The sequence below is a fragment of the Rattus norvegicus genome, chromosome 14, assembly GCF_036323735.1.
Source record: "Rattus norvegicus strain BN/NHsdMcwi chromosome 14, GRCr8, whole genome shotgun sequence".
Classification (NCBI taxonomy): Eukaryota; Metazoa; Chordata; class Mammalia; order Rodentia; family Muridae; genus Rattus; species Rattus norvegicus.
Window position 1 is genome coordinate 44,699,038 of NC_086032.1, and position 23,928 is coordinate 44,722,965.

General features: G+C 44.3%; 1 protein-coding gene across 3 annotated transcripts in view; it reads left to right on the plus strand.

The window, feature by feature from the left end:
* Window positions 1–23,928, plus strand: part of Rell1 (RELT-like 1) — a 59,961-nt gene that overhangs the window by 26,917 nt on the left and 9,116 nt on the right. For 2 of the 3 annotated variants that reach the window (XM_006250998.5, XM_039091719.2), the window contains exons 2-6: window positions 4,900–5,127; window positions 7,075–7,146; window positions 13,055–13,112; window positions 15,914–16,150; window positions 18,149–18,287. In XM_006250998.5, the coding sequence (XP_006251060.1) occupies window positions 4,900–5,127; window positions 7,075–7,146; window positions 13,055–13,112; window positions 15,914–16,150; window positions 18,149–18,284 (731 nt within the window). In that variant the 3' untranslated portion in view covers window positions 18,285–18,287. 3 annotated transcript variants of the gene reach the window in all.

Sequence of the window (23,928 nt, forward strand, 5' to 3'; positions counted from 1 at the left end):
GGCATGCCCACATCTTCTAGGTCAGTGTTTTTCTTAGCCCATTTTGTGCCTGCATAGCAATGCTGTAAACTGCATAATGTGAAACCATATGCATTATTTGGTTTACAGAAGTCAAAGAGTGTGGTGTTAACATCTGGTGAGAACCTTCGTGTTGCATCTTGACCTGGTGGAAGGGTAGGGAGTGAAAGAACGTGCTGGGGGGCAGAGAAGGCGGTTAGAGATGAAACTTACCCTGCCACACAATTAACCAAAGTGATAACAAAACCACTCCTGTGGTAACTAACCCATCCCTGGATAATTAACTCTCATGATAACTAGTTCACTTCTGTGATAACTAATGTGCTCCCATGATAACTAACTGACTCCTAGATAACTAACACATTTCTGGGATAAGGGTATATCTAAAAGTTACTTTTTCATTGAATTGTTTAGGTAGGCCACAGTGGATTCTCTAGCCAATACTTTTCTTGTGAACTCTGGTAATCTGAAATGTCGATAAGCAAACAGAGCTTTCTGCGTTGGCCTGAACTTCTTTGATAGCACTTCCTATCTCTATGGTGTATGTGTTAATAGAGTTAGTCTCTTAGTGACTTCATGGTGTAGAACTTCTGCTTGCTATTGCTATATAACAGATTACCTCAAAACTTAGTGCCCTAAAAACAAGCATTGCTTGGTGTGAGGATCTACACTGCAGGCGTCTGCACAGCTCATCACAGAGCATCCCAGCATGCTCTGGCTATAGGATCCAGTTCCAAGTCAGCTTGTTTACTGGTTGGTAAATTGATGCCCGCTGCTGGTCTCTTTAAACAGACAGGTTGGGCTTCCATACAGCATGTGGCTGAGTGCCAAGAGCAAATGCCTAAAGATGCAGGAAATAGGAAGTGAGTTGCTTAAGGCCTGGGGTCTAGATACCAACTCTCAGCGAGTTCTGTTGGCTGACAAATCTCAGGTGAGATTCTTTTTTTTTTTTTTAAGATTTATTTATTTATTAATTATATATAAGTCACTGTCTTCAAACACACCTGAAGAGGGCATCAGATCTCAGTATAGATGGTTGTGAGCCACCATGTGGTTGCTGGGATTTGAACTCAGGACCTCTGGAAGAGCAGTCGGTGCTCTTAACTGCTGAGCCATCTCTCCAGCCCCTCAGGTGAGATTCTTAAGGAGAGGAGATGATGGCTCCACCTGTTCCTGAGAGTGGCATCAGAAATCTAGGGGTTGTTTTCAGCCCATCGAGGGTATACTCAGTACTTTGCTGGTTTAAGACAGCCTCTCTCTGGCCTTGGGCTTAAAGACTTCTGTCTCGGTGTCCTCTGTGCTAGGATTACGGGTGTGTACCACCATGCCCTGTCTGAGCTATAGTCACTCTGATTCCATTTATAGATGAGGAAACCAAACACTGAACATTGATATTTTGCTCACTAAAGATGAGATGTCTCCTCCTAAGTGGCTGAGCTGTTACACCCACCTGACAGAGCCTGAGCTTCTAAGTTTGTGCTTTAGAACATCTCGAGAATTGCCTGGCTCACAAATTGAGATTCCCACTATCTGCAGCTTTTCCATTACACCGCAGTTGAGATTAATAAGTGAATTAAGTGATTCTTATTTGCAAGTCACACTACTCTGCACATGCAGGCTAGATGCCAAGTGGACAGTGAAGGCTCACTCTCAACCACCTTGTTGGGAGCTGCTGTTTGACACCACAGCCCCCCCCCCCCCCCCCCCCCCCCCCCGCTCATTCCTGCTTTCCACGGCTGATTGATCCGTACCTTCTGCCTGAGACAGGCAATGACTCTGAGGAAAGCTATTTGGTCTTCAGCTGCTCCTGTGACATAAAAACGGGTGGTAGAAGAAAGAAAGAAGGAAGGAAGGAAGGAAGGAAGGAAGAAAGGAAGGAAGCAAGCAAGCAAGCAGGTAGACCGGCAGGTTTACTCAGAACTGAAAAGTTAAATGTTTTAGGCTTTGTACATACATATCTATGTGTTATAGACACACAGCGCTTTTTATATACCTCTCTGCATTATTTAGTGATAGGAATACATTTTAAGAAATACTTCATCAGAGAACAGTGTGCTTCTATCTGCATTATTTAGTGATAGGAATACATTGTAAGAAATACTTCATCAGAGAACAGTGTGCTTATATAAATGTGTCTGGTGCAGCCTACTGTTACTTACATGACAGTTTGTTGACCTCAGGCTATAAAACCTATACAATATAATACCCCACCAGATCTTCTACACAATAGTCACCCAGTGGTGTTTGTGTGTCCACTTATAAAAGAGAACAGTAAAAAATGCAGTAGGAAGTTTTAAATTTCTTTATAATCTGTGAGGTCTTTTATATATACACTGCATTGTTTGGAAAGTCAAATGCAGTGAGGTAGGTGTGTGTGTGTGTGTGTGTGTGTGTGTGTGTGTGTGTATGTGTATTCTTGAATGAGAAATAAAAAGGATGCTGTCTCAAATTCTAGAGGTTACTTGATAAGGTAATGAGTGGAATCTTCTGCAAACTGGTGAAACCGGTAGTTTCCTTTACTGCTCGAAGATCATGGGTATTTCCGTGTAAGAAGAGAAGCAGCTTGTTGTCTCGTGGGCTCTGGTTATGCTACTCTTTGGAGACTGTTGACTGCTGTTATGGCCTGTGCTCATTTCATACCAGGTGTGAGAACAGCCACACTACATTCATCCTTTCTTAGCAATGTTGAGAAAGCATAAAGAACAGAGCTAAACGTCGCCGCCGCTGGTTTTCTGACTTCCGGGTTTCTTTTGCAGGGCAGGTGACTTGCAGGGGAGGTGACTCTACATAGAAGCTTCGTTTTTATCACGTCAGAAATCAGAGCCAAGACATCAAACCCAAATGCTGCATATTTTCCTTTACTTTGCACCCACCTGACCTTCTTTCACTGGCTACTTATTTTTCTGTGGTATTATCTAGTCAGAGAGAAATGGGGCAGAGGCTCTGCTCTGTAACCAGCAGCATCCTGAATTCTCTTCATCTTTTAGGCACCACTCAGGTAAAATCGATCTTGGCTCTGATGCAGAGAAGAGTTTCAAGACAAGTCAGTATGAAGCAGAGCCAGTTTTATTAGAAGAACGTTTTAGCAGGTTTCAGACAGGAGAGTGCAGATACAGACTTCTCACAGCCACCATTTGTCTTTACAATAGACACATACCATCTGCGTGGGTTTTCAAACTCATCAGAGTTGCACAGGAGGTTCTTGGGCAGGGCAGGGCTATTGACAGGATTATAACTAGTGAGGTAAAACTGTACATCATCAGATACTGGAAAGTTGGAGGAATCGCTGTACAAAGCCTTGTTTGGGATTCCCCAGAAAATAGGAGGGGCCTGAGAACTAGGGTCATATCCCTTCAGACCTCAAGTCTAGTTATTGTTATTTCAAAATAAAATTTTCTATCCTTTCTTCATTCATTCCTCCACCTATTCATCCTCCATCCATCCACTTACCCATCCATCCACTCATCTATTCACCCATCTATCCACTCATGCATCCATCCATCCATCCACTCACCCATCCACTCATCCATCCATCCAACCATCTACTCATCCATCCATCCATCCATCCTTTCATCTAGCCATCCATCATCCTTCCTCTCACCCATCCATTCATCATCTGCCCGTCTGTCCATCTATCTATCCATCCATCCATCCTCCCATCCTCTATCCATCTCCATCCATCCGATCTGTATGTCAGCAGCCTACACGGCAATTGTTAGTTGTGCTAGTTCTTGCTTATCTCTCAGGAGGGGCTTCAATCAGCCTCTGGAGTGAGGGGCTCCTTTCTTCTCCATGTTGTCATAGTTTCCCCCATCTATCCACAGGTTTTCTCTGCAGTGTTTTCTCTCTTTCCCACCCACTTGTTATGATGGTGTGCCCAGGCTTTCTCTGTCTTACTTTCCAGAGGCCCTGTGACTGTTACACTGAGCCTTTCCTGGATGCCTCTGGAATAAGTTCATGTGATCGAGATCTGAAAGCAAACTTATTTGTTTTAAGCCACACCCTCACCACAACTTCCCTTTTCTTGTGGATGGGTCCCCAGTGCTGTTGTCTCTCAGTGCATGTGAATTCCTTCCTTGTGACCTGATCTGGAGGCCTGATGCTAATGCTGTCCCTCTCCTCTCAGCTGCCAGCAGTGGCTCACCACACATCAGGCACACACAGTATCTGGTATTTAGCTCAGTGAGTGAACAAATGTACACAGGCTTCCAGTTTTACATTTGGACCTTGGAGCAGAAATCTGAGGCCATCCCTGGTTTTTCCTCTCTTTGTGCTGTGGTCATCTAAGTTCACTAAATTTTTCTAGAATGCAGGCCACACGAGGACAAGATGTTTGTCTATCTGGCTTGATGTGGTGCACTTGCGTCCCTGGCGTTTGCCAGGCAAGAGGGCAATCTTTTGCTACTGCAGAAATACTCGTGTGTGTTTGGCCCACAGCAATTGGTTTCGTCCTCATAGATGTGCAGATGCTGTTTTAGGGTGCTCCTTTCATACACAGAGGCATTTGGATGTCAGATCGTTACTATTTGTCAGAGTGCTGCTAAAAGGTGGAGTTGGGCATCCACCCTGCAAATCGAGTCCTCACGCACAACTACTAAATAGTATGCTGTAATGATTCCTTAACACTCGCATGTGTGTTCTGTGCAGACCACTGTCCTAAAATCCTGTGCCTCCTAAATCCTCTGTTAAGAGATCTTGTATCAGGAGGTGGTCTTGGATTGTTGCCCAAGCCTGTGCTCTCACTTTTTGTCCCCATCTATTGGGATCCCCAGACCTGTTTTTAGCTTGTAGCTTTTGGAGCACAAAACTTTGATGCAATGGAAATGTTCCCAGAGCTTTGTCACAATTATCTAACACAGCCGTGTATGTCCCTCTCTGTAGACAACACTGGTAGCCGCACGTTACACTCTCGAGCAGAGACAACGCCGTCATTACCCACCAACAACCCTGGGAATGGACACCCAGAATACATCGCATATGTGCTTGTCCCTGTGTTCTTCGTCATGGGTCTTCTTGGTGTCCTCATCTGCCACTTACTTAAGAAGAAAGGCTATCGGTGTACAACAGAGGCGGAACAGGAAGTTGAAGAGGAAAAGGTGGAAAAGATAGGTAAATAACCTATACTTTTCTTTCTTTTTTTTTTTTTTTTTCCTTTTTTTTCGGAGCTGGGGACCGAACCCAGGGCCTTGCGCTTGCTAGGCAAGCGCTCTACCACTGAGCTAAATCCCCAACCCCTACTTTTCTTTTTTTAATGGGTCAAGGAACAGGTTCTAAATAAAAAAAAAATCCTCATATATAATCCATTTTATTTATTTATTATTTTTATTGGATTTTTAAAATTTATATTTCAAATGTTATTCCTTTTTCTTCTTTATGAGAAGAACTATTTTCTGTAGCAACCAGAGTTTGAAATCTTGCCTGCATTTACTGAATACTTGCTGAGTGTTTATTTCAGAGTCTGGTAGCCTTGAGGCTGTCATTTGTGTGGTGTATATTTATTTCTAATTTTATTGCCACTTAATTTAATGAGGATGCTCTCTCCACCTTGAAGGGTTAATGTGAAACTTTGAGACAAGGTATTTTGATTGGCACTTACAGCCACTCATAAACCTAATCCTTGCTGTTACTTATTACGATTCTAATAAGAATGGTAGGAACACGAAACGGGTCTCATCAGGATTGTGGTGTCAGCATTACTGGAGGGGTTCTAGCTGAAGTCCGTGTGGCTGAACTCTATGTTGTTACATGAACAGATGTAGGCATAGTTCAGTAGAGCTGCAGCAGGAACCAGTGTTTCCATGTGACTGTGAGGGTGTTCATCTTTTTGGTCGTAAATCCCACCCACAGCATGTTTTCCTCACTGATATTCCTATCCAGTCATGCCTCAGGGCAGTTTCTTGATGAGCCCAGGGGCTAGCAGCTCACTCTTCATCCCTCTTAGCCCCCCTCAATGACATCTTTGCAGGGAGGTGACATTTGGAGTAGGTCACCCGCAGGGCCCGTGAGGGAAGGTTTCTCAATCCTTGCCAGCTTGCTGGACTGTTGGTTTTTCCACCCCCACTGACCTTTGAGGCTGCGGAACATGGGTGAACATGATGAGTCACACTCAGCGAATGAGCAAACCAGCCCCAAGTGTTTGTCGACAGAGTGGGGCCTCCCCCTCTGTTCCTTCTAACCTACGCAGGTTAGCTCAGGCCTCAGCTTCCACTGTGACTGTCCAAACATCCGTGGGTCATGGTAGAGAAGCCTCCCTTGGGGTGCAGAGGACACTCTTGCAGGTACATGGGCGTGTCCTTGTCCTACTCTGTGCAGTGTCTCAATCCAGCCTCATTGTCTTGTCTTGCTAAATAAATTAAGCAGATCAGTTTCCAAATGGAGGCTTGCCCTTCTCCACCTGACGGTCACATAGACTACTAATGCTTGGTCCTCAGAGTAAACTGAGTCTGTAAATAGATAACCAGTGCCCTAATTTAGATACCTTGTTTAAAAGGAAAAGCGTTTGATAAACATGGATGAATATTTATTCAGTTGAAACTATAAATCAGTAGACCAACTGTATACAGCAAGTCTGTGATTAGACAAAACCTACGGATGATGGCATTTCTTTTAGTGAGCCTTCTCATCTCCCCGAAGGCCTTAAGGTAAGAAGGGGGATAAGAGGAAATGGAGCCAGATGCACATGTACTGTATTGTCACGCTAAGTGAGGAGACTTGATCTTGACAGATTGCTGGTCCATCCCACACCTTTTTCTTTTAATTTTTTTTTTTTTTTCAGAGCTGGGGACTGAATCCAGGGCCTTGCCCTTGCTAGGCAAGCGCTCTACCACTGAGCTAAATCCCCAACCCCTCTTTTACTTTTTAAATGAGTATTCTGCGCAGGAATTCAAAATGGCATTGGGAGGGTGGGGTTGAAGGATTAAAGCTAGATTTTAGCACTGTGTGAGGTACTTTCTAGAAGGTATTCAGTGAGGCCTTAGGCTCTAAGGTGAATGTCTAATTGACTTGTTGAGGATGACCGACCGATCCTAACACTGGCCTGGCCTCTTTCTCTCTTAGAGTTGAATGACAGTATAAATGAGAACAGTGACACCGTTGGGCAGATTGTCCACTATATTATGAAAAATGAAGGTAAGGATATCTTCGTGCTTTGGGGGCATTTCAGTGTTTTTAAAAATCTCCATAGAGCCAGAATTTAAATGGCTTCTCACTACTTTTATCCGAGCTCTGTAACACCTCAGCTTTTAGCGTTGTCCCAACAGGAGAGTTTGCCTCTGTGGTGTTGGTGGCTTCAGCACAGCAGAGGGCCAGGGAGTGGATAGCTTTTAGGCTGTGTTTCACGTGACTTTATAAAGCTTCAGTCTCCTCCTATAGATGGAGAGTTACATTACACAACCATGTGGAATAGCACCTTTGATGTGCTGGTTGTCATAAGGACTGATGTCTTACCACACTTAAGGACGTGAGTTTGATCCCCAGCATCCTGGTAAGAACTGGGGAGTGGCAGGAACTGCCTGTAACACTAACCCTGGGCGGATGGAGGCAGTGAGGTCCTGGAGGGCTCTGAGCAGCTGGTCTAGCCAGTTGGTGAGCTTCAGGTTCAGTGAGAGAGCTGGTCTCCAAATATGAGGAGAGTGATTGACACCCACACTGACCTCTTACCTCCATATATGCGCACATATAAATATACTCACACATAATAGACAGACAGACAGACAGACAGACAGACAGACAGACACACACACACACACACACACACACACACACATACACACACACACACATTGCCAGTTTAACCATTCGGAAGCGGGAAGTTGAGAAGCATTCAAGTCCTTTCTAAGAGCTCCACGAGTGTCTGCATATTCCAGAACTTCCTCAACACCCCACTCTGAACAATGTAAGTTTCTCTTATTGTTCCTTCCTCCCCAAACTACTTGCAAAGCTGCTTTGCTTTTTGCGTCTATGGTTTGTCTCTTCTGCAATATCCAGTGTTGAATGAGGAAACTTTCAAGAGCTTAAGCATTAGGATTTAATGTCTTTTTTTTTTCCATATGTATTTTTGAGATAGGTTTTAAACTCGGTATACAGCCAAGGATGGTCCTGAACTCCTGCTCAACCTCCCCGTACCTCCTAAATGTTGAGATTATAGGCATGCACCACTATGTCAGCCTTATGAAATATACTTTAAGTCCACTTTCTTTTTTCTTTTCTTTTTCTTTTTTCGGAGCTGGGGACCGAACCCAGGGCATTGCCCTTGCTAGGCAAGCGCTCTACCACTGAGCTAAATCCCCAACCCCTTAAGTCCACTTTCTAAGTGAAGGATTCAATTGTTACTAAGTAAGTTAGGGTCCTTGTTCTGACCGCTGGGGATGATCTTCATAGGATCCTGTTTTCTGTTGCTGTTACTGAGTCCCACAGGTTTGACAAGTTATAAAGAACAGACGTTTTATTAGCTCGTAATTCTAGAGGCTAACAATTCTAAGAGTGGGGCCAGAATCTGCCTGGCATCTGGAGAGGGCCTCCTGACCCAATCACCCCGAGGCCCCACCTCCAAATGCCATCATCGTGACTTAGGAGGATAGTGTTTCTGACACATGAGTGAATTTTAGGACACACCTGAACCAGAACAGACTCTTTGATCTTAGTAGTTTATATGGTTTGTGGAACTCCTTACCCCATTTGCTGGAATGCTATCGCGTCTTCTTCCGTCAGCGTTTGCCATCTTTCCATCACCAGCCTCTCTGTGGCACCTCTGTCCCCACAGCACTCAGCAAGAGCACACTTGGTCCTGACTAAGGTCTGCACCTGATTTCCAGCTGTGCTCTATGTCCTTAGCCCAGAGCTAGTGGTTTGAGCTGTGACCTTGCCTAGGTGTCAACACATCCATCTAAAGCCAGTGTTGCATTCAATTTATAGGTGAAGGAAGTGCTTTAGGTACACGTGGTTCGTGCCTTCTGTCGGTCCTGAACCTTGTGCCACGTTCAGCCTTGCGATGCCATTTCTTTCAATTTTGATAGTTTGCAAAAAACCAAAATGAATAAATGAACTTAGTAGAATGGTTTTTAGAATAAGAACAAAAAGACCAGAATCCTTGGGTTTGGGTCTGTTTTTGAGAGGTTCCCATCAGGGCATGGGATTTGGCAATACTGAATTCCAGCTCACTAGTTTATAGCATAGAATGTTTCCAGGTTGACTCTGAGGCTAAAATCCTCTACTGTATGGAACAAATACCTGTTATCCCGCCTTGTATTCCATAGTTAGCACAACTTCAAACTTTATTTCAATTTAGACTTCACTGAACTGACATTCTCTAGATTTGCAAATTATAACTGTACACTGAACTTTTTAAAAGAAATTAAAAAGGAATAAGATGAATCACATGCCCTCCATTAACATCTTTCCATGTTCACCCCCAAAGCACATAGTTTTAATCATTTGTATTAATTGATATATGAGCAGTTTTCTGCATTGTATTTTTAACTTGCCAGATGGGTAATTTAATTTGTCAGATATACTCTTGATTTTTTTTAAATGAAGTAAAATTGAGGTTTATTAGAATTTTAATATAGATTTAAGCCAGAAGGGGAACGAAGAATCCGGCTGAAGGAAAGAACAGTTGTATGTAGTTAGAATGATACGCTGGCTTCCCAAGGTGACCTTCTTGCTTAAGTTTTAAGATGTGTCTTTCATTTTAGAAGTCACTTTTAGCTTAGGCTGCTGTCCTGTGGATATAGTAGCTGATCTGCCGGGCAGGCACATTTTGTGGTGGTGTGCTGTCACACTGCATATTTCTTAAAGACTTTTTAAAATTTTTTGATCGATTTTGTGTGTGTGTGTGTGTGTGTGTGCGCGTGTGTGTGCGCGTGTGTGTGTGCGCGTGTGTGTGTGCGCGTGTGTTACGTGTGTGTCACTGTGCAGGCTTGGGAAGGCTAGAAAAGTTAGATCTCCCAGGAGCTGGAGTTGTAGGTGCTTGTGAGCCAATCATCATGGGTGCTGGGAATCTAATGACTTCTCTGCAAGAGTAGCATGTGCTCCAACCCCTGAGTCATCCCTGTAGCCTATCCTGTGCTTCCAATATAGGATGTGTGCAGATTTCCAACTCAAGCAGTTCTTCACCTCCGAGTGCCAGCTCCACGTACCATCTAATTCACCTGTAACTCTGCCAGGGAGTCAGTGTGGTCTCTCTCCAGCAAAGAGCTCCGTTTCACAAGGCTGCCCTGCTTCTTGTGACAGCTGTGCTCCTCTAACTTATACACTAAGAATCTGAGAATCCCCACAGTCCCTTCCTCTGGTTTCCTGATTTGCTAGAATGCCTCCCAGAAGGCCGGGATACTCTGTTACATTCAGTGGTTTGTTAAAGGGAACAACTAGAGGAGGAGCTGGCACTGGGAGCCAGGGGCAGGGACCCAAAGTTGCTGTCCTCTGATCACAGGGCCTCTCTGATTACTGGCCCCAGCCTGACTCACCTCATTATCTTAGACTTCAGTCTGATCTAGTGACTCTTTATGAATGACAAAAGACACTCCTATTTGACTCTGGAGATTTCACTCAGGGTTTTTAGAGCTCTTGGACACACCCACATACCTATTGGTTTTTTCTTCCTAATCCTGAGAACTGGAGTGTTATCTTTGAATTTACCTTTCTCTACAGAGCCAAACCCAGTGTGTTTGTGTGGTCCATGGGGGTTTTCTGGCATTATGTAGGACTTTGGAAACCATCAAGGACTAGTAAATTAATCTCACATTTTGTTGAATGGACTCTCATCATTTATAGGGAGTTGTTTTCTTGGGTCACTTTAATGATTTCCTTTTGAATGCTTATCACTATAAAATCTGTTACAGCCAGCAGGACATCTTTCCCTTTGTTGTTATTTTTTTTTCTCTTTTGCCAAGTTTGGTAAATTATGGGAAAGTACAAACTGTGTTTTATATAAGTCATATATGAGACTATACTTCTTTATTAGTCCATCTTCTGTTATTTATAATGGAATATACGGAGCTAGTGCTTTTTAAAAGCAGAATGCTTTGCTGTAGCTCACGGTTTGGGGGTGGAGGTCTACGATCAGGCATCCTCATTGATTTGGATTTCGGTGAGGGTCCACCTGGCTGGCTCACATCTTAGTGGATAGCAGCACCTTGGGAGCATTGGGGAAAATGCAATGGACACATGGCCACCAGGAAGCCAGAGAGAGAGAGAGAGAGAGACAGACACACAGAGAGAGACACAGAGAGAGAGACAGAGAGAGACAGAGACAGAGAGAGACAGAGAGAGAGAGAGAAAGAGAGAGACAGAGAGAGAGAGACAGAGACAGACAGAGACAGACAGACACAGAGAGAGAGACAGAGACTGAGAGAGAGACAGAGAGACAGACAGACACAGAGAGAGACAGAGAGACAGAGACAGAGAGAGACAGAGACAGAGACACAGAGAGACACAGAGAGACAGAGACAGAGACAGAGAGAGAGAGAGAGAGAGAGAGAGAGAGGCGCCTCTCCTTGAGGAGGCTAGGACTCAAATGCAGGGCTCTTGCATGTTAAGCTGAGCTACATCCTCAACCCTCTCCTTTTATACCAACCCTTTCCTGGGAACTAAGGGTAAGGGTGAGAGAGCACTCTGAATTCTGAGGGCAGTGCTCCAGTATCCTAATCACCTTCACTGGATTCAAAGGTTTGGGCCATTCCCATAGCACCACCTCCTACATGGCCAGTGTGCTGTCATCGCGTACCAAACGTGAGGGAGAGTAGCATCAAAGGGGGCCAAGCCAAGGACAGCAATAACAACAGCACATACAGAAGCTGTAACGGGGACCAAGGTTTCAACACAGGAATCTTTGGGGGACCAAAGCGCATGGGAACCAAAGCAAGACTCCAACCTATTATCTGAAAGAAAAATCCTGAATTCTCATTATCAGTAAAGGGGAAAATGGCTTGTATCATACAAGATTATGAAGTGTGTCAGAATCAATGTGTCTTTTTATTGTTGTTGTTGTATGGGTGGAGATAGTAGAGATCTAATTTAGGGCTTTTTTTTCTTAAATAACAATAACTTTTGGTTTTACAATAAAAACTTGGGTTTGGCAGCTCGTTTGGACACTCTCACAATTGTGAAGGACAAAAAAAAGTCCCTTTCTTAGGAAAGGGATGACGTGTGTAAATATTTCTTCAAAACACTGCCCCCGCCCCCATGGATTCCTAAAACTTGCAATGGGTTTGCAACGGGGTGGTGGTGTGATTCCCATGGTAGTGGGAACTGGAGATCATGGGGGAGCCCAAAACAAAATAAAACAAATCAAAATGACAACAAACTCATTCTTTTATATGTAAGGCAACAGATATGCCATAGGCTGTAAGTGGATATAAACTTTGGTACTGTATTTTGTGGGAAGATGGGTAGGGGAAAAAAACTGGAAGGGGCAAAAAGGAAGTGAGGTTGTGAAGCACACAGCACGTGAACCCTTGCCTCTCAACTCTCGCAGCAGCAGAATTAGAATGAGAGCTAATTGTCCTTCTCTGGGGATGTCATTTGATGTAAACTGTGCTGTGCTACCTGTCATTGGCCCACATGATAAATAGTAATTCCTTTATTCTTTCCTCTCTGGAGAATTTATTGTGGTTAGTCATGAGAATGGTGCTTTAAAAAAATCAATGGAAAAGGTTAGTAGTTGGTAATAGCATTTGGCCTTGACAATTAAATAGTCAAAAGAAGGTTGTCATTTACAGCAGCCTTTGACTGGCCACTCTGTAAGAAGTAGGAACATGGGTGTGGGTCGAGTCTAAGGACTTTGGGTTCAGTGTTGACAGCTTGCATCCTGGGGTTTTAAAGAATGAACACTGTAATTCTAAGTTAAGTTCTCCTATGCCATATAAATTTGAGAGCAGAGCAAAGGCTGTTAGCCAACTGGGAAGTAAACCTTCTCCTACCTTCCTCATCTGGACCTCTGGGAACTGAGAGGAGGAGTGACGTATTTCACCGACAGCTTTTCTAACATGACTGATTGCTCATTTACCTCATTTAATTCTCTTTTTTGTTTTTTCCTCAGCAAATGCAGACATTTTGAAAGCTATGGTAGCTGATAACAGCATGGTTGATGTTGAAAGGTGAGTGTCTCTCTTCCACTGGATAGAAATGGTTTTCATTTGTTGGGATTGATGCCCTTGGTGCTGTGCTCAGCTAGACCTGACCTCTAGCCTTGGGTACTATTGACATTGGGGTCAGGCAAGTCTTTGCTGAGAGCAATGACCGGTACAAGGTGTATTGCTGAACAGAGTCCCTCATCTCTGCTCACTGGATGACAGAACACTATCCCTCTCCTTCAAAGTGTGACAACCTAAAATGTCCCCACATACTGACATTTCCAGGAGAACATTACTCTGTGGCCCGAGCTTACAAGAATTGGGTCCAGAACACACTAGGTGTTGAGGGCAAGAGCTGAGGATTAGAAGATAAAACAGACAGAAAGCTGGAACAGGAGGAGCTCTCGGGTAAGCCAATGGCTTATGCCAAGTGAGTTTATTAAGAGGCACACCGTCTTAAACACAGCTTTAATGGGAGAAATGGGACACAGTGGAAAACTATCATATGAAGAGTGAAGTCAGCAGGAAGCCAATCAAACAGTGTTGCACGGGGACCCAGGATATTTCAAACGGTCCGCAGATGGAGCACACAGTGGCCATGGAGCTGACACCCATGGGAGAATTGTGTTGTCAGGATGAAGTCAGCTCCTCCAAGGCCCTTCCTCTAGGCCTTTCCTAGCTTTGCCAAGCTTATTCCTGGTTTGAGATAACCTTACATCAGGGCCTCAGGGAAAGCCTTGGATCAGCCTGGGTTTTGTGGTAAACAGTAGTGTTGGAGAGAGCAAGGTTACTGGTAAGAGTCCAAGAGCAGGTTCAGAGCTTGAGTGTGGTTGTGTCCTGCCTCTAGTGACTGCCTGCTGAAGGGGGAGTTAACTGAGGTCCAGATCCATTGCCTATAAACTACTGTGCTGACTTCGTTCAGTTATCACCAGGAATGCAGAGCACTTTGGCTCCTGCGAGACCTGTATGAACAGCAGTATGATAACCTGGCCAGTTTGGAATACCTGCTATCATCTGTTTTGGTGATAGGATCTGGTTGTTAGGCACCAGATTCCCCTGTAAGTAGTTACAGATATTTACATGTCTAGACAATTCTCACTTTCTCCAACTAGGAACATGGATGGGTATATGATATAGAGTTGGATAGAACGGGGCAGTCATAGATCTTTGCTCTGAAAGTTTTCAGCCGGTATGGCATAGAAATGGGCATGGAAGGCCTTTGAGAGGTACAGGTTGGAATTTTGGGCGTTCTGGGGACCAGAAGAAGGTCAACAAGAAAAAAATGCTGCCTGTGCCAGGTGTTCCGGTGGTGCTGATGTGGACAGGTTCTGGAGACAGGCCACCTGGGAAATGATTCGGTGGCCAGAGATTATGCAAAATGTGACAGGAAGTTGAATTGGGATAGGGCGCCGTGCTGAAATAAGCAGGATCTTCTGCTTTGTATGTGGCCCCTGCAAAGTGCACCTAACACACCTTTATTGTGAATGTGTCTGTCAGATGGGCCGTGTCGTGTGTGCACATCAGAGAGGTCATGCCGAATACTGAGCCGTGTGCTCTAGAAGTTCTGGAGATGTAGTTTAGGACATAAAGACTGATGTCTCTTACCTTTGCCCATAGACATCTGGTGTTCAGTGCTCCTGGTAGCCTGAACTCAGTTGACTGTGGGCCCATTATTGGGCTCCATAATCACTGATATTTGTTGAGTGAATGCAGTTAGTGAGCTCAATTTTCTAATACATGGCGTCAAGCTAACATTTTTCCCAGGAGGTCCTACTGTGTGTTTGTATTTGGGCAGCTTTAAGGACCTTGCTAAAGAGTACATGAGAACTTATAGTTGTCGTTACTGTTTTGACTCCTTAGTTCGATCGAGCATAGCCTGGACTGCTTTTGAAGTGTGCTAGTCCACTGGATGCTGGTTTCTGCCATCCATCTGTGTGACTTTGGGGCTCTTGCTGCACATCTCAGCTATTAGGTATTGATCTCAGGTGGGGCAGAAGACTGACTCCTGGTCCGTCCAGCCCTGTGCTGTTTGGATCCCTGCTTTTTAGCATAGGATTGGTATGTGCTTTCTGAAAGTAACTGACATCTTGTATCTATAATTCTGCTCTATATATCTTAGTAGGTCTGACCAAATGTCTTCTAGGTTACCCGACTGGTCACCACCATCTCTGAAACACTGTGTGCGGCTGCAGGCATGAACATGGGGGGGCTCTACAATTTGACTTTCTAGGTTTGGATCTTAAAACCACTTAGGTGCTATTTATACTGGGAAAGATACTTTGCCTCTTTGAGCCTCAATGCCGTCATTTTTATGGTGAGGAAATTAATGCATATACCATAAAGATCCCTTAGGATTTATTAGATTAATTAATACACAGGACATTCTTAGGAGATGATTAGCTACTCTTCTGTTGTCAGCCATCTACTTTGAGTACCACTTTCTAAGTCTTAACCCAGAAGTGTTTTCTTTGATGTAATGGTCAGATTGGATCTACTATTCTAACCATTCTTTTTCTTCCCACAGTACATTCAGGGTGTCTTTCTTGGGGTTCAGGCAGACTCTTCTTGGCTATGGTGTGAGAAATCAGTGTGATTGTATGAGAAGGAGAATGGGAGTTTGGGTAGCTCACCCCGCAGCCCGACTGCTGTCATTGTTCCAATGAACAGCCAGCACATGGTCCTGAGCACTGAGCCAGGGCCACTTCACAGAGTTTACTTGTACAGTTGAAGGGGTTATTTCCTGCATCTCGGGGAACAACTACCTTCATTGGGGTTTCTTCTAAGTAGCCATTTTTTAACTTGTCTCCTTTTCTTCTCCACTTCAGCCCTGTCACTCCTAGCACACCAGGGAGCCCACCTGTGAGTCCGGGGCCCCTGTCACCAGGGGCCACCCCAGGGAAGCATGTCTGCGGACACCATCTTCACACAGTGGGAGGTGTTGTTGAACGGGACGTGTGCCAGCGCTGTAGGCACAAGCGATGGCACTTCATAAAACCTACCAACAAGACCAAAGAGAGCCGGCCTCGGCGACAAGGGGAGGTCACTGTCCTCTCTGTGGGCAGGTAAGGGGTCCTGATGCTGCTGGTGTGGGACCTGGTTGCTATGGTTACAGGTTTATCCTTAGCTTTTTATTTGGGGGTTAAATTCTCATGAGCCTGGCTTCTTAGATATGTCCTGGTTTGGATCCTGGCTGTTTCTGACAAACCAGAGAGCCCTTGATAGCTTATATAGAACAAGTATTAATTAAGGTGAGAAATTAATTACTCTCTATTTTTCTCTTGAGAATCTAAAACAGATGATCAGGTCAGTGTATGACATTTCACACAGCTATCCAGAGCCAGAGGCCCCATCTACTCCTGACTCTGTAGGTTTGTAAACAGAGAATTATGGCAGACACTGAAGGGGTTTTTGGTGAAAGCAACCTGGGGTGGTATGTACCATTTGGCTCCCATGCCACTGGTTCCGGCTGATCCCCTTGTCTTCACCAAAGTGCCAGGCAATCAGAAAGTGCCATGGTGCTGTGCATCAGAAATAGAGAACTACAGACTTGGTCTAGGACTTTCCAGTCTCTGTCATTTAAGATCCAAGCCAGATGCAGTGACTGCTTTCTTTGCGGTCACCTCTGCTGTCCCCTGGGTTCCTTAGTCCCAGAGCATCATTTCCTTGTGATCCACATGTGACGTGAAGATCCTGCCATTTGGTGGACATCTTAGTGAGACTTGGCACGAGCAGGTTTGCAGGGCACACTCTTGTGGTTTGAGGGTTTCTGCAGGAAGTACATGGTGTCGGTTGTGACACATTGAGAAAGGTCTCCCATGCAGGAATCAGATTGGGTAAATGCTGGGTTTAAATTAGGCCAAACCTCTAGGAAATGTTGCCTGGCCTTTGTTGTTTCTACCTTGATCCAGTCGCAGTACCACTACTTACAGACTATTCTGTCACTGCACCTCAGTTTCTCCCCTGCCCAAGGTGAAATGGCAGTCACAGCCACTTCTCAAGGCTTCTGTGAAAACTAAAAATGTCGACTCGAATAAAGGCTTTAGAGTAGTTTCGGGCTTATGAGCATCCAAGGAATATGGTCAGTTTTAAAAGTTCTTATTATAATTTTAATTCTGTTGAGTCTTGTTCTGTGTGACAGTGGCCCTCGGGATAAGGCCAAGGGCTGTTTGCCTCTACGGTAGAGCAGTATAACTCATGAGCAGACTCATCAAAAGGCAGAGTCATGGGAATTTATGAACGCAGTGAATGAGAACCCAAAGCCGTGTGGACAAAGCACACTCTGTTTCCCCCTGAAAAATATGCTGAAAATTCTCAGCTCAGCTCCAATATGCATTCTTCAGGGCTCAATGTCCACCCCCCTCTTAGACACTGGGGATGGTGGGTAATTGTTATGGCTGCTTTTCAGAATGATTGTCTACAGCTCTTCCAGGTTAACAGGAGACTCCTCCTCTATGTGGCTTGTGATCTCATTTTGGACAAGGCCATCACAATAAAAATGTGGTTACTAGAAGGCTCTGGGGGTTTGATGACACTGTTCTAGAAAGGCAGAGTGGATTGCCTTAATGAAATTCTCACACTTTATGAAATTCTCTTCTTTACTTATTTAATTGTTCTTCAATCTTGAGTGAAGGTTAATAAATTTGACCTTGAAAAGCAGAAACAACTTACAGTAGTGAAGCCACCCCTTGGCTCCTCTACCCATCAGTGTGGATTTGCTCAAGGCGGTTATTCGGTGGCCATCTTGGTTATGTCCGTCTGCGTTGTGGGTGGTTGGCTCTTTCTGTCGCCTAGTGTTCTGTGGTTAGTGGCCACATTACCATTGGAAACCATAACTCTGAGGCCACAGAGCCATTCACTTTGTGTGCTCCATAAACTATTAGGGGTGTTGCACAAGGGTCTGCAGGGGAAAGTGCCCCTCTTGTCTGGTGGAGATTTTGTTGCTGTTCTTCCTTAACCTAAGCTTGTTTGATTTCCTCCAGGTGAATTTTGTTTTTTAAACCTACAGTTCCTGCTTAGAACTGGGAAAGCAAAGCCTAGTCACATCTCTTTTCTGTCCTTAGGTTCAGAGTCACAAAAGTAGAGCACAAGTCAAACCAGAAGGAGCGCAGAAGCTTGATGTCTGTCAGTGGGATTGAGAGTGTCAACGGGGATGTGCCTGTGACACCTGTGAAGAGGGAGCGAAGCGACACGGAGTAGATGGTAAGCTGTAGTTTTAGGGACATTGGGGCTGGAGTGTGACAGGATGGGTTTGGACAGCCCTCTGGAGGATGTTGGCCACACAGAAAATAAGAGGGCTTCCCTGAAACTGTTGGGATTGCGGGGCACTGAGTGCTCAGGATTTTGTGAATACTTGTCTGCCAGAGCCCCTTGTAAAGAGGGTTGGAGCATTACAGAGTGGCGGAGACTGGGACAGGAATCGGCCTTCTGGGAGAAGCATTACTTCAAGTCCCTAGAGTCATTCCACCAGCTTTGTACTCAAAAAAGGATAAAATCTAGAACTTTAGGATATACGACAAATAAAGGTTTAAAGGTTGGAAGCTTATTACATTCTTTAACTAACAGGAAGGAAAAAAAAAACAAAAGCCAAGTTGGAATGGTAGTTTAGGACTGTCTCAGCACTTGGGAGGCTGAGGCAGGAGGATTATGACTTTGAGACTGGCCAGTGTCAAACAAAAGAAAACAACAGAAGATGCTGTCTGGCAAAGGATAGTCATTCTTACCTTAAGTAAACTGTGTTTGAAAAATACTGGGACAAGCAGGAGGCTGTTTTGAATTGGAAAGCGCTCCCCTTTGGTTACTGTGTAGCCGCGGTTGGATTACTCCGCTGTACTCAGGAGGAGCATTGCTTTAGATACCCCAGAAACAATATTGCTCTTTGCACCAGCTGCCCTGGAGCACTCGGAAGACAAGGCGATGGCTTCTTTGTTTAGACATTTTAAAAGCTTCAGCTCAGCTGCTTTCCTGTAATGACTTCCTGTTGGCGTAGCTTTCCTCCGACTCCTTCTTCTTCCTGGCTTGAGTGTTTGTTGTCTTTATGCTTGTTATACGTAAAAGGGCAAGGCCCGGACTTCAGCGTGGTGGGGTTGAAGCATATAAAGAAAGTGAGGTCAGGCGCTTCCTTGACAGTAGAGTGGACTGGCCGAGCTGAGCCTAAGTCCTGGATCTGGCTGCCAGGTGCAGGACTCTGCCACTCTAACACTGAGGCTTAGGCCAGACGTGGCAGCCTTTTATGTCTCATTGGCACATGGAGACGACACTACCTGCCTTGGGGTGACAATAAGGTTTCTCTGAAATTGCAATGAAGCCCAGGACCTGGCACTTGCTGGACATGTTGGACAGTGCTGCTGGTATCCTGAGGTAATTTGTACTTGGTGGGTGAGGCTGAGTGCAGGGCACGAAGGTCACTGTTCTTGGTGCTTCTGTAATAGCTTTCAGGTTCAAAGGGCTGAAGACATTGTGGAAGTCACCTGGAGGAGGTGTGTTCCTTAACTCTAATGGAGGTACTGGCCGCTCTTTAGAGCTAGTTGCAGCAGGCTTATGTTGGGGAAGATCAGGCCCCTTCTAGTTTTAGGAGCTAAATAGAGGACGTTTGGGGATTTTTTTTGTTGTTGTTTTTGTTTGTTTGTTTTTTGAGACAAGAGTTTCTCAACTGTAGTTCATGCTGGCCCAGAACTTACCACATAGCCTGGGCTGACCTTGAACTTAGGAAAATCCTTTCTTAGCACCTAGGACTCCCAGGAGTACTAGGATTGCTGGTGCCAGCTACCTTACTTGGCTTAGGTGATTTCTTTAAAGCAAGGCTAAAAAGTTGTCTTCTCAGCTAAAAGGGACCTAGGAAAGAGGGTGAATGAGTGGATCATCCTGGATGAGGATCTGGTACATGGTGGATAGGTTATGTATCAGTCAGTGGTCACATCACTAGACAGAAGACTCAAGACTTGTACCCACATCTCTGAGTTGCAAGATAGAATGCTAGGTCTGACCCAGCCAGCCTGCGGTGATCCTTAGGAGGAAGCCTAAGTCCTGGCTGGCGAACATCTCTACCGAGCATTTTAGAACTGCAACGCACTCTGACACCTGCTAGGATTACATAATCAGGTTCTGTTAGAGGCACAGTAGTGTGAGCTCATTTGGGAATAAATAGTTCTTAACTGTCCATACCTCCTTTTTTATATAAAGGAAAGATATCAATGCAGAGATTCAAGGCAAGCGCCAAGGTAGTATCTGGGTTGAGTTGGCTCCCAGTGGAGGGTAGCCATACTGGTGTGTGCTGTCCTAATCAGTAAGAATTACCTCAAGAGTGGCTTCAAGAAGGAAACATATTCTCTCAGGCTCCAATTTACTGTAGTTAGTCTTGAAATAAAAAAAGAATTATTATGGAATTTAAAAAATTCAAAAGCAGACAGAATAATAGTTAAGTGTCTATAATCTGTGAAATCATTGAGTATCTCACTTGCAGGTGAAGTTCTGCTCAGAGTTTAAAAACTTGTTTGGAATTATGAGGAAATTGGAGTTTACAGTGGAACCCAGGGAGCCTGGCTTCAGTTGTCACAGACGTCAACCTGGTTCAAGAAAGACAGGTCTTAGGTTGTGTCTATGCTGAATTATATGGAGAATGAACCAAGTTAAAGAAGGAAATAGTAGTCATTGATCTTTAAAATACTACATATCCGTTAAGGTTTTCTTATGTTTCTGAAGAAAATTTGCTTGGGACAGTTGATTTGACTTGACTTTCACCCAAGAGAACCTGTAAGTTTTCATCTGGGCTGAAGTCTCTGGCCCAGGACTGAATCATAAGATCTGCAGTAAGTCGGAGCAGCAGCTGGGGGGGTGCACGCCTTTATTCCCTGTCCTCAGGAGACAGGCAGGCAGATCTGTGAGTCGGTGACCAGCCTCCTCTAGACAGTGTGTTCTAAGCCTGCTAGGGCTACATAGTTGAGACCCTGCCTTGGAGAGAGGGACATACATACTTTATATTAAGTAAAAGACTGATCTGTTTTTATGTAGTTGACGTAAATCTTTGAATTTGCTTTTTTTTTTTTCTTAAAGGTATTGCTTTACTGCAGCAATTAATTTATTGTAGATGCTCTTAGTTATTGGGCTATTGGGTTCTTCTCCCTGTTCCCAATCCCTTCCCCCTCATTCCCCCCCACCCCCACAACAGAATCTATGCTTGCTGAAGTCAGTTTATTATATCCACAGGCAGCACCTTAGGATTCGTCCACGAGCCACTGAAAATCTTTTTAGAAGTCCTCTGTCTGTCTGCGAATGTTCACCTGCCTTCTCGTGCCACCATCCCCTAAATGATGCAGTACCATAAGTATTTGCATAGCATTTACTTGCATTTGGCATTATAAGTAATCTAAACGTGATTTAGAATTTACAGGTGGAAATGTGCACGTGATGTGCAAATATTCCGCCTTCTGATACAGAGGACTGGACACTCTCAGGTCTTGCTGTGTGCAGAGGTCCTTAGCTGACCCGTAGAGCTGCTAAGGGACCATCAGGTGTTCCAAATAGAACACATCAGATGGAGCAGGGTTGTTCTTTCTCTCTCTCTTTCCCTCTTCTAAAAACAAAATGCGTTTGTCCTCTCTCTCCCTGGCTCTCCCTCCCTGCCCCAGTGGTTTGAACTCCTTTTGTAGCTCATTCTGACTTACATTCTGCCTGGTTTATTTTGGCCGTGCCATCAAAATGGTTTCCTTTCCCCCCCACCCCCAGAAAGTGTGTTTTGATTTTCCTCTTAGAAGAATAAGCTTTTGTTCTTCAAAGTTAAATAAATGGAATTGCTTTCAGTCTCCAGATATCACAGCCTTGTCTTCGTTGTCGCTGGTCTCTGGCTTTCTGTAGAAATGATGCAGCGCCAGTTCTCTATGCGTGTCTCTGGGCTGTGTTCTCCCTTTCCCACTTTCTGATCGCCTCTGATTGAAAATGCTCACTTGGAAAGTAACACCACATCCATACATTTGTAATTTTAACCAGTTTTCAACTTTCATCCCTTTAAAAATTGTACTGAAGTATTTTTGTTGTATTTTGATTTTTTTTGCTCTTGAGTTGTTGCAGTTTTTTTTTTATAGATTCTACGTATTATCTACCGTATAGTTACATATCTAACATATACATATCTAACATATATATGTATTCATATATATTATATATGGTAGAGTCCAACTCCACTGTGTGTCTGTCTGTGTGTCTGTCCTTTCTTCATTCCCTTGCCAGCCTTAGGCAGGGTTCTGAGACCCAAGCTGTGGGGGACATGACACTTTTATTTCAATATATATGTAATATTTTCCCTCACTCTGTGAGCTGCGCCTTCACCCCTGTCCCGTGGTTGTATGGAAGCGTCAGTGTTATGGAAGCTCACTTGTCTGCTCTTGCTTTTTTGGGTGTGATTCTTGGGGTCTCCACCTTGACTGTGTTATGAAATTTTACCTGTATATTTTTTCTAGTAGTTTTACAGTTAGAATTTTAAAATGAAAACAAGTCAATTATTAGGAATTTCTATTTTAATTTGTATTAAGTTTTGTTCTCTGGGAACTTCTGTGTATAATACATTCTGATTGCTCTCACCCCACTCTCTTTCCCCTTTCTTCACATAGAGACTTCTTTTTATTCTAAATTTTCTTACTGAGAATACTCTATTTTCGTTATTTACTTTTGGTGATTCAAAGCTTGATTTTAAACTGTATCCATTTACTTTAAATTGCATCGCTTAACTACTGATGACTGTAAGCAAACTGCTTAACCCCAACCCCTCCCCTTCTGTTCTGTTCCCCCTCTCCCCTCCCCTCCCCTCCCTCCCCCGTTTCCATCTTCTTCTCCTCCCCTCCCTCCCCTCTTCTCTCTTTCCCCCCTCCCCTCCCCTCCCCTCCTTTCCCCTCCCCTCTCCCCTCCCTTTCCATCCTCTCCTCTCCTCCCCTCCCCTCCTCTCCTCCTCTCCTCTCTTTCCCGCAGAGTTCTGCTGTGTACCTTTACTGGCCTGGTATCTACTATGAAGTCTAAGCTGTATTTGAATTCCCAGTGATCCTCCTGCCTCAGCCTTCCAAGAACTGGGATTTCGGGTATGCATCACCACACTTACACAACTGTGTCACTCTCATAGCCCAGGTTAGCCTTGAGCTATTGCTGTGTATCTAAGGCTGGTCTTCTTAGTTTAAATCTGCTGCCTCTGTGTCCTGGGTGCTGGGATTACAGGCATCCCTAATCTCTTATGAGATGAATGGTTGGTAGCTTAGCTGACAGGAATATGTGTAATGTTTTAAAAGTTTTATTTATTTTATGCAGACACACCAGAAGAGGGCATCAGATCCCATTACAGATGGTTGTGAGCCACCATGTGGTTGCTGGGATTTGAACTTAGGACCTCTGGAAGACCAGTCAGTGCTCTTAACCACTGAGCCATCTCTCCAGTCCTGTATGTGTAGTTCTTAAAGCAGTCCTTGGCACAGTTAGTATTACTAACTGTTCACTGCCGTCAAAATTAGTCCCGCTGTTCAGGGTGGCCTTTGTTAGTTACAAGGCTATTTCTTGAGTGCTGGGAATCAACTCTTTGTTTTATTTTTTTTTAATTTAACTTTTTAATCTTTGTGAATTTCACATCATGCACCCCAATTCCACTCACCTTCTGATCCCTTCCTTTGCCCTTGCAACTTCTTCCTCAAGAAAAATAAAATAAAACCAACCAAAAATATCTCATTGTGGAAACATTTGCAAGAAAAGAAGTGTGGACAAGAGAGTATATTTTGGGACACACTGTGGCACATGATAGCTTCTCTTCTCCTTAAGAATGAGACTGCTTTGGACTCTCAGGACACCCCAATATAATCCTTGACAAATC